Raw genomic sequence first — 12,016 nt, 5'->3', positions numbered from 1 at the left:
TGCTTTTTCAAATAATTTCCTGCCCACCTTAAAAATAAACAAAATTTGAACTCTACAGCTGTTGACCATGTCCTTTGAAGGTCAGCTCCAGTTAGGTTGACCCTGCATAATTTGGAGGAAGAAACCCTTAGGAGAATAACTAAAACAGATGAAGAACTTAAAGTTTATTCTATCTTTAGGTGGATTACAATAGTTACAAACTAGTGCACTGTGTCAATATTTTCAACAATAATTGAAAAAATGGTTATGAACTGTGAAACCTTAAATTATATTGACTCTGGGAAAGCTGGTATGTGGAGTTAAACGATAAGCCTGCAGAACAAGGCAACAATATGAGAATTGCAGAAGTATACAACTACATTTCCTCTAACAAAACTTCCACCTTAGAAAATTTTCAGAAACTGAGGATATTTACCAATAATTCAACTCTAAGGTTGTTATAGGAAATCAAAACTGCTATTGCCCTCAATTAGGAATTAAGGCTAGAGCCTCAACATCCTACCCCATCATGCTGCTGGCTGGTAAAGAGTATTGTTGTAGCAGTTGTTTTTAAACAATAGGAAATAACAAAACTTCAAATAAAATATAGAACCAACTCCACAAAAGAAAATTAAAGGGAGAGGAAAAAAACTAGACTAGGCTTAGAAGGTTTAACTACTACTTAGTTTATCATTGTAGTTCTAATCCACAACACTGTACATCGGTATTTTCAGTAAATTCCTGAGTTAAGGGACCCTAGAATGGTAGATTATTAGATTAGATATATTTATATAAACTAAAAAGTAATAGGCGCATTGGCCAAGGCAAAATTACAACTTGGTAATTATGTACATTCTGCCTATCAGGAACCACATTCCTGAATCTCATCATTTATATTGGGAGATGGGGTTTGTTTTAGGACTGTTGATTAACCGCCATTAACTCATGCGATTAATTCAAAAAAATTTATTGTGATTAAAAAATTAATCGTGATTAATCACAGTCTTAATCGCACTATTAAACAGAATACCGATTGAAATATATTAACTATTTTGCATGTTTTTCTACATTTTCAAATATATTGATTTCCATTACAACGCAGAATACAAAGTGTACAGTGCTCGCTTTATATTATTATTTTTATTATATATTATATTTTATTAAAATATGTGCACAGGAAAAATGATAAAAGAAATAATATTTTTCAATTAATCTCATACAAGTATTGTAGTGCAATCTCTTTATTGTGAAAGTGCAATTTACAAATATAGAATCTTGTTTGTTACATAACTGCACCCCAAAACAAAACAATGTAAAACTTTAGAGCCTACAAGTCCACTCAGTCCTACTTCTTGTTCAGCCAATAGCTAAGACAAACAAGTTTGTTTACATTTATGGGACATAATGCTGCCTGCTTCTTATTTACATCACCAGAAAGTGAGAACAGGCATTCACATGGCATTTTTGTAGCCAGCATTGCAAAGTATTTACTTGCCAGATGTGCTAAACATTTGTATGCCCCTTCATGCTTCAGCCACCATTCCAGAGGACATGCTTCCATGCTGATGATGCTCGTTAAAAAAATAATGCATTAATTAAATTACTGACTGAACTCCTTGGGGGAGAATTCTATGTCTTCTGCTCATTTTACCCGCATTCTGCCATATGTTTCATATTATAGCAGTCTCGGATGATGACCCAACACTTGTTTGTTTTAAGAACACTTTCACTGCAGATCTGTCAAAATGCAAAGAAGGTACCAATGTGAGATTACTGAAGATAGCTACAGCACTCGACCGAAGGTTCCAAAATCTGATCAGGATGGGGTGTAGAGCATGCTTTCAGAAGTGTTAAAAGAGCAACACTCCAATGCAGAAACTACAGAACTCGAACCAGCAAAAAAGAAAATCAACTTTCAGCTGGCAGTATCTGACTCAGATGATGAAAATGAACATGCGTCGGCCCGCACTGCTTTGGATTGTTGTTGAGCAGAACCCAGCATCAGCAAGGACACATGCCTTCTGGAATGGTGGTTGAAGCACAAAAAGACATATGAATCTTTAGCGCACCAGGCACATAAATATTCTGAGACGCTGGCTACAACAGTGCCAGGAGAACGACTGTTCTCACTTTCAGGTGACATTATAAACAAAAAGTGGGCAGCATTATCTCCCATAAATAGAAACAAACTTCTTTGGGTGATTGGCTGAACAAAAAGTAAGACTGAGTGGACTATTAAAGTTTTACACTGTTTCATTTTTAACACAGTTTTTTTGTACCTAATTCTACATTCGTATGTTCAACTTTCATGATAAAGAGATTGCACTACAGTACTTGTACTGGGTGAATTGAAAAATACTATTTCTTTTGATTTTTAAAGTGCACATATTTGTAACAAAAGTAAATAAAAAGTGAGCACTGTACACTTTGTATTCTAGGTCGTAACCGAAATCAATATATTTGAAAAAGTAGAAAACATTAAAAAAAATAAATAAATGGTATTCTATTATTGTGTAACAGCACAATTAATCCCAATTAATTTTTTGAATTGTGCAATTAATCCCGATTAATTTTTTTTATCACTTGACAGCCCTAGTTTGTTAGTTTTTTTAATGTGACCTGAAAAACTTTAATAGTATCTATATCTATAAAGCATTTCAAGATACAATTTGTACAAAAATATTGTACCATAAATCAAGTCTTGTCACAACAAAGCACAGAGCTCCTTAATACTGGCAATTGTACGCAACCGTACGCTTGGAAACAATTGATTTTTTTAATGGACTCATTAGTTTGCTTTATAAAGTAATAAAATAAGAAAGAGGAAAACTCTTTCCAGTAAATTAACCTTTCATTTGAAGTACATTAATATTCCCTTTCTCTAATGGACAGTGAACCTAACACTGATTTTCAGGTTTCCTTTTGCCTTGTTACAGTACAAGCAATTTGTTATGAATCAGCAGATAGTTAGCTCTACTTTATGTTATAAAAGAAAGGAATTTCAGTGGTGCCAACTTCAAGCATTCAAAAAATATGAGTCAGGCTCCAGAACACCAAGATTGGCTTGACAAAAAAAGAATTTTTTAATGATAAATGTTGGGGGTTTCCTGAATCTTTAGGGTGCATTCAGGTCACATTTTAAGGCTTTTCTCTGCATGCATTACAACTACAAATTTATTTTCTTTAAATGAATACAGTTTCTCATGCAATTTTTTGATTCCAGCACTTGGGATTCTGAGAAACCAAATATTGCAAGACTCACGATAAAATATGCAAAAGTTAATGACACTGGAATTTTATTTTAAAAGCCTGGAGGAAAACTTGAATAAATCTCCACCACACACTTTATAAATCTCCCTTCCATTTTAGATTATGGACAAATAATCGAATACTCTCTGTTTCTATTATCTTTAAAAATATTTGTCCATGCCCACATGAAAACTGAGTCCAGTACCTTTACTATCACCACAATTTCTTGCAGACGTAGAAATCAACATTTCTTGAGAAAAGTAAACAAAGTCAAATAAAATACTCATAAGTGGGAGCATAAATTCTACATGAATATAAATATTTTAAAGAAGTATACAGCATATATATTGAAAGGATACTAAAATAGGTATTTTTAAAATTGGGGGAGGGGTGTATTGAAGCATATAAAAAGAAAAGGATATAATATTCATTTAACTGCTCATATAGTACAAGCCTCAACAATGACAAGACCACAATTTCCGTAAATTCAGAAGAGATGATAGGGTATGGGCCCAGCCATCCCAGCTTGAGAATTGGAATTTTCTTCGATCTATCAGCAAAAATGAAGGTGAATAATGATACAGCGGAAGGACAGGGAGCTGCCTCTTTGGAAACACTTAGCAGGGCAAGTTTACAGCCAGCTTTCATTGTATATGTGTTCTTGTGTGTGGAAAGTAGATATGGTACTGAGGCCTGTCATTGCCCAGGTATATGAATGAGAACCTGAAGGAAAATCTGAATCAGATTGTGTAAACTGGGGCCCCTTCACCTGACCTTTCATTCTGTGTTACACTATCCCTACTCCTCTCCCACAGCCCATCCTTTCAGTATACAGTAATCTACTTCCTCAGAACTGGAATCCCTTCACTATTAACTGGTAAACCAGACAGCTTCATAGAGATGGAGACATTGCTTCATGAATCCATAACATATTTTGAATGTGTCCTCGAAACGTCCTCCTTTCTCGCAAGCTTATGAGGATCAACCGCACAGTGCTCTCTGTCAGTTAGATCAGAGAAACCCAAACTCCTACATAATAATATTGGTGCAAGGGAGAATCAAGTGGCATTTATACTGGATAATTTTTTTAAAAAGACTGGATTAGAGGGTTAATTCTGAATAGCTAATCAATGACAAGTATTAGCCAGCAAATACGTGAAATTCAGTAATATAAGAAGTTTTACTGTACCATGTAAAATGCCACATTATTGCAAAAACCTTAATAGAACAAGGGTAGGTGTACCAGTGACTGATATTTACTTTCTGAACCTGGTCTACAAAGAAACAGTAAGATTTTGGCAAATAAATTTTAACCACAATTGAACAAGTAAAACAAAGTGTGTGAAAACTAAAATCTAATGTTGGAAGGCACATTCTCAAAATCTGTCCAGGACCTGTGCACACAAACCCAGCTATGTACATGTCTTACATTCGGATATCTTGTTTATTTTATTAAATATGCAGCCTTAACTCCTAACAGAATGCATGCTTACCTTTCTGTCTTTTCATTTGGGGAAAGTTGCTGATTGTGGTTGCTTGAACTATTTCCACTACGATTTGATACCTAGTTTTAAGAGGGGAAAAAAAAAGATAAAAGATGGTCTTTTATAAATTTGCTCTTCACATTGCACACTTTTAGAAGTAAAAATGTAGAACAAACTCACATTCCCATTCAGAGGGAGAGTATGTCTGGAAATAGAGTGGGAGAGGAGAATTCTCAAAGATGGAACAAACAAAAAATGAAAATTATCCAAAAAACCCAGCAATAATTACGATGTCCCCTTGGTTCCACTGAAAACCTTGGAATACTGTACGACAGGTGCTTAAAAACTTAATAAAATTAATGAAAGTGTAATACAAAACCATGGTCTTAAAATTCAAAGGTGAAACAAAGTAATATTGGCAAACAGAGTGAGATTGAAATGTAATAAACTTGGCAGAGTGATGAAATTAAAAACATGCCCGAGGGAATAATTAAGACTTCACTGTAAAACTGAGACAGATTTCAGGAGAGAGTTCCACGTGCAAAGGCCTCCTACAGCAAAGGCAGACTTGTCAGGTGATGTAACATGCAATTGTAGTGTTCGAAGGGGAAGGAGCTCAGGTAGCTGTAAGGATGATGCAGTCAGGGTCTGTATCCTTTAAGGCTTTAAAACCAAAATCTTTTACTTTGTACAAAGTCAATGTACAGAATGAGGTGTAGTAGACTCAAGGTTACTCAAATCAGCGAGTAAACTGTAAGTCCCTGAGAAACCCTGCTGAAAAGGGAAATACACTGTGCTGCCCAGGCATAATGAACAAATTCTGCTAAGAAAAGAGAATCCCCCACATCAGAGACAGACATGCTCCTATAAGAGTGGCAGAGTAAGGGAAGGGAATGATGGGGTTTCCTCTGCCATCCCTTTTCCTATCCCAGAAAAAGCCAGAGTAAGAACCACAGTTAACCAAAAAAAGCAGTCACTGAAAGTTACGTCCTCACAATTAATAACCTGCCTGCTTGGTCCTTTGTCCCTGTTCCTGACCTGAGCTACACACAGATTTATATTTGACACTTGGGAGGTAGATACATTTGTACAGAAAGAAAAAACTGCACACAGCAGCAGGAGTTGGACGATAACATAGTTAAGAAGTGGTGATATTTTTATTCAAGATACTTCTACTATTCATTCATCTTTACAGCTTTCATAAACTCCTTGCTACACTGAAACTTTATTTATTCTGTCACAGAGATATTCAACACTTTTCCTCTGAGCATATTCGTGAGGAGATGAGGATTAACTAATGGTTTCTGAACTTTTCTAACATTCCAAGAAAATGTGCCTAAAAAGTTTTTATGGCTACTGTAAATTTACGCATTAGTTTATTTTTGAACACCTTCCATATTGCACTGGACTTTTCCTGCCATTACTTTATCTCAGTTGATTTCACTCAACAGCATATGCTTTTCAAAATACCTATGAGGAAGAATGGCCCACTGGTCACCATGCTAGCCTGGGACTAGAGCCAATTCCTTGCTATAACACAGACTTCCTGTGTGACCTGGGAAAGTCACTTAGTCTCTCTCTGTGCCTCAGCTCCTCCTCTGTAAAACAGAGGTCGCAGCACTTCTCTACCACACAGGGGTGTGGTGAGGATAACTACATTAAGCATTGAGAGTGCTCAGATACTATGGTAAATGGCGGCCAAATTAGTTCACCAGATAACATACTTGGCTCCCAATTCCCTAGATAAGTTATTTTTTTCCTCCCACTCTAGTCCTAATGATTAGAATTGCTATGATGCCTAGAATATCTAAGCTGTGAAAGCATCTAAGCAATCCTAACAGTCAGGACTAAAGGGGCAAGAAAATATTAAATTGTCTAGGTAATTGGGAATAAAATAAACTAATGCATAAGTGAGTCAATTATTTTTCAGTCCTTTGTAGCTTACTCCATTTCATTTTTTAAAAAAAGAGCCGCACATGCTGTAGACTGTGTGATCACAGGCTCACGTTGCTGTTAGCTCTGTTTTCCCTGCCCCAATCCCCTTCCCCTGCTGTTTGTTATCCTTACTCTTCCCATCACTTCTAAAGCAAGAAAATAAGCTTTGTGACAGGGGCTGTAGTCTATGTTTTAACATCTAGTAACCCATGGTGCTACACAAATAAATAAAATATTAATTGTGATACTGCTCTACCTTCATCACAGCTGCTAATCAGAGGGAAAATTAACCATCCACTTCCTTCCTTTATTATCTTTCATTCTCAGCCAATTCTAGTTCATTCAACCTCTTTATCTCACAAAAACTTATGGCACTATATAAAACTACTACCTATGGTTTCAGATCTTATATGTAAGGATTCTCCTTTCCTTCCCTATTCTCTGCAATCTCATTCAACTTTCCCCATTACCTTAAATTTGGGGAGAAGGGACGTTCAAGGATTGTGGATCACATTGCCATGATCTACTGTACGTATATATTTTATATTTTCTCTTCAGGTTTTCACATCCTTCTGAAGAAAATTTCTCTGTAAGACCCTTTTCCTTGATGAAAGGAAATAAGGACATAAATATTGCAGCTACTTCACACAAACAGGAGTCAAAACTTTCCCCAAAATAACCAAGTAGCACTGGAAGGTAGCTTCCTTCAAAGTCACATGATCTTCTGCTCTGGAAACCTTCAATATTTCGTACCCAATGCTGAAGCCCAAGGAAGGTATTCCAGTTCTCCAGCAGATACAGGTAGGTGGATGAAAGAGTGATCAAGACACTTAAGTCCAAAACTGACTGTAAAGCATTACAAAGGGATCTCACAAAACTGGGTGACTGGGCAACAAAATGGCAGATGAAATTCAATGTTGAAAAGTGCAAAGTGATGCACACTGGAAAATATAATCCCAACCAGTGTGGATAAAAAAATCAATGATTTAAAAATTCAGATTTTTTTTATTTAAATTGGATTTTATAAAATGGATAAAATGCTTTAGATTTTAGATAAAACTAACTAAAGATAGTTTTAATTAGGATGCATTATAGTCATGTAATGTTTAAGAAAAGTTTTGTAAATGAGTTCCAATAGTTCATGGATTAGGGACCCAATCTTATGGAGGTTCCAGGGACTTCTGTATAGATTATTTAGGTTATTCTTTCTATCTACCCAACGGGACTCAGTGCTCAGTCTAGAAGATACCATCAGAGATGTTTAGTTTTGCAGTTCTCAAATTGTGGATTTGTGTCTCCAGAGATAACATGCTTGTAAACAGCAAAAAATGTTTTTAAATAATTAAATAAATAATACAAAGAGGTGAGAAATAGCAGACCTCAACCCTACTGTCCCTCTACAAATTTGTGTACACAGAATCAATCCTTGACCTCTCTCTAAAAGTGCAAAGTTTCAAAACGTTTAAAAAATAGAAGATTGTTGGGGGAAGAATAGATCTGGACAAGGAAAAGTCTGGAGATAAATGTGAGAAGGGAGGGACAGGCAGTAGAAACAAAACTGAAATTGTTTGAGCAGCATATTCCAGAAGGTCTTTCCAAGTGTAGTCTTCATTGATTTGAGATCTACCATGCCATTCTCTCCCTAGAAGGGAAAACCTATAATGGCAGCAGGCTGTAAAAAAGACACAGTTTGGGAATATTTTAATGAAGCTCCTCTACCCGTGGGTAAGACAGGTATGCGTTCAAAATGCAAACAGTGCAACAAAGAAATGCAAGGCCTCGTTGCCAAATGAAACAACATCATGAGAAGTGTTCCTCCTCAGGAGGACGCTGCGTTGAAGATGATGAAAGGAACATGTCTGAACATGCAGGATCTTCAGGTTAGTTAACTTTCTTATTTCATACTTCTTTCTTAAGGACTGCCGGTCTTCCTTCTGGACTATTCTTGAATTCTCATGTTTGAGCAAAAAATATAGTGGTTACTCTATGGTACTATCATTTTAGATGCAGTTCTGATAAAAAAAATAAATAGCTGAAATAGGCAGATCTTCTCTTTACAATTCCCCCTTTAAAGTAGTACTATGTGTCAGTGAATGCAATGAGTAATACTAAATGAGCAGTATGGTAATAATAATTAAATAACTGCATTGACTTATTTTGTTTAGGAGAATCCATTCTCAACATACAGGATTCTGAAGACTATCCACCTTCAAGATCACCATCATTTTCTACAGTTTCAGAGTTATCTGCCAATAATAGGGTTTCAGTCACATCATGTATGTCACACAACCACAGTATATCACCAGTAGCAAAAAGAAAAAAAAATTCCAGCATCCAGAAACAACCATAGATAAGTTTGCGATAAGAACCAGCAGATTACAAAAAGAGGTAATGGATGAAAAAATTGCCCAGTTTGTTTATGCAACAAACTTTGCTTTCCACATGATTGAGAACCCACACTTCATTAACATGGTTCAGTCATTAAGACCAGGATACAGTCCACCCAACACAGCAGATGTCGCAGGCAAATTGCTGGATAAAGTGTATGAAAGAGAAAGTGAGCAGTGTGCAAAAGGTCTAGAGGGTGAAATTGTTAACCTGAGTCCTCATGGGTGGAGCAACGTCCACAATGATCCTGTTGTATGTGCTTGTGTGACAACCAAAGAAGGGAATGTCTTCCTTACAGAAACAATTGATACATCAGGAAATGCACACACAGCAGAACACTTAGAAGAAGTAGCAGTAAAAGCTATAACAAACTGTGAAAATAAATTAAAATGTCTAGTATGCAGCTTGGTCACAGACAATGCTGCAAATGTATCCAACATGAAAAGCCGTTTAGAAGAGAGTCCCAAGCTAATAACATACGGTTGCAGTGCTCATTTGATGCACCTCCTAGCCAAAGACTTCAGTGTTCCATAAATAAAGGCTAATGTTCTTGAAATTGCAAAATACTTCCGTAACAACCACTTTGCAGCAGCTGCTCTGAAAAAAGTGGGAGGAACCAAGCTGAACAAAATGCAGGGAAATAGCTGTTTTATTGCTGATGCTGTTGAAATTTGGAAGGAACTGAGTGAGATCTTAAAAAAAAACAACTATGCAATGACAGAGTTAAATTACAAGCATTAAAAAAATGAATGGGACAAGCACTATCTCCAGCTCATTTTCTTGCAAATATTCTCAATACTCGGTACTAGGGTCAAACTTTAACTGCTGAAGAAGAGGAGCTGGCTACGACATGGAAATCCAGCAATCATCCCTCCAGAATGCCAACTATAATAAACTTCAGAGCTAAGGGTGAACCATTCAAGAAATATATGTTTGCTTATGATGTTTTAAAGTCACTGTTTTAAAGTTTTAAAGAACTGGTGGAAGTCACTTAAGCACTCGGATTCAGAGACTGTTGAAGTGATAATCTCACTATTAACAGCAGTAGCTTCTTCTGCCAGTGTAGAAAGAATATTTTCTTCCTTTGGACTAATTTATTCCAAATTGAGAAATCGTTTGGGACCTGAAAAAGCAGGAAAGCTTGTTTTTGTTTTCCAGATTATGAACAAACAGGAAAATGAAGGTGAAGACAACTGAGTTAGCTGCAGAAGCCAATATTTTAAATTTCTCATGTTGACCTGGCTGACATAGTCAATTTAATTTTTGTTTTTTTAAAAAAAATATTTCGTTTAACTATTTTAGTTAAAAACAATTTTAACAAAAACAAACCTGATTTTAAAAAACTTGAATGTTTAACTAAATTCAAATTTCATATGCTTGTTTTGTTAAAACTTTATATGTTTGCGGTTGAAGAAAAAATCCAGAATACATAATGTTATTGTTTTAGTTAAATAAAACAATGTAAATGTCTATCTGGTGATGTCCTGCTCCTAATACAGCATGGCAAGAAAATCCTCCAAATATTAATGATTAACCTGTTGAATTGGAGATAGTTCACCTCCCAATGACTTCATAAATATCTGCTTCAATTACCTTTGGTAAATGAAATAACCAAACAATTATTCATTTACAGATATATCTGTAAAACTAATCTGAAAAGTTTTCAAAATAAATCACTTAAAAATGTATAGTGTGTACCTTCTAAAAATGAAACCTACATCTATCTCTGAGTTGTGAAGAATATATATTAAGGTTATAACAACCAACAAGATGCACTTTTATGTAGAAATCCATGATTAAATCGAGTCTTCCTGACTAGTGATTTAAATCATGATTTAAATCAAATCCACTCTGATCCCAACTATACATACAAAATGATGGGGTCTAAATTAGCTGTTACCACTTAAGAAAGAGTTCTTGGAGTCATTGTGGACAGTTCTCTGAAAACATCTTTCAAATGTGAGGCAGCAATCTAAAAAGCTAACAGAATTAGGAAAGGCATAGATAATAAAACAGAAAATATCATAATGCAACTATAAAATCCATGGTATGCTCACACCTTAATATTGCATGCATTTCTGGTCACCCTGTCTCAGAAAAGATACCAAGGGTCACCTAATGAAATTAATAGGCAACAGGTTTAAAACAAAACAAAGGGAAGTACTTCTTCACCTAACACACAGTCAACCTGTGGAACTCATTGCCAGGGAGATGTTGTGAAGGCCAAATGCATAACTGGGTTCAAAAAATAACCAGATAAATTCATGGAGGATAGGTCCATGAATGGCCATTATCCAAGACAGTCAGTGACAATGCTCTGGGTGTCTGTAGGCCTCTGACTGCCAGATGCTGACTGGATGGAAGGGGATGGATCACTCAGTTATTGCCCTGTTCAGTTCATTCCATCTGAAGCATCTGGCACTGGCCACCTACGTTGCCTCTAAGGTGCGTGTCTGCACAGCCACGCAGGAGGCCACCAAGGGGCCCCCCGGGCGTGCACACTTCACTCTGGAGCGTGGAGTGGGGGGGGGCTGGTGATGGGACAGCTTGGGGTGTGTTGGGCTTCAGCAACCCCTGCAGCCCCAGGGCTGCTGCAGCTGTGGAGAGACGCCTCTCTCCCCGCCACAGCCCTGGGTAACTTGCACCCTGAACCCCTCATCCCCAGCCCCACCGCAGGCCTCACACCCCCAGCCAGAGCCCTCACTCCCCTTCACCTTAACCCTCTGCCCCAGCCCTGAGCCCCCTCCCATACCCTGAACCCCTCATCCCTGGCCTGATCCCAGAGCCCACACCCCCAACTCTCTGCCCCAGCCCTGAGCCTCGTCCTACACTCCAAACCCCTTGGTCTCACTCCCGCCAGACATCACCTCCATATTGGTGCAGATAAATTCATTCCACCCATGAATGGGAAAAATTAGAGGGAATATTGCTGGCAACTGTTGGAAGACAAGATAGTAGACTAGATGGAACATTGTTCTGAC

The 12,016-nt window shown here is 37.0% G+C and overlaps 1 protein-coding gene across 3 annotated transcripts in view; it reads right to left on the bottom strand.

Moving 5' to 3' along the window:
• The window catches only part of SNX25 (sorting nexin 25), a 147,038-nt gene that overhangs the window by 78,364 nt on the left and 56,658 nt on the right, over nt 1-12,016 (bottom strand). For all 3 annotated transcript variants that reach the window (XM_084626143.1, XM_084626141.1, XM_084626142.1), the window contains one exon: nt 4,722-4,792. In XM_084626143.1, the coding sequence (XP_084482269.1) occupies nt 4,722-4,792 (71 nt within the window). The remainder of the gene's footprint in view (nt 1-4,721; nt 4,793-12,016) is intronic.

Source organism: Lepidochelys olivacea (assembly GCF_965140295.1).
Source record: "Lepidochelys olivacea isolate rLepOli2 genome assembly, chromosome: 4".
In the NCBI taxonomy this organism is placed as follows: domain Eukaryota; kingdom Metazoa; phylum Chordata; order Testudines; family Cheloniidae; genus Lepidochelys; species Lepidochelys olivacea.
This window is presented reverse-complemented; position numbering and strand designations above follow the sequence as displayed.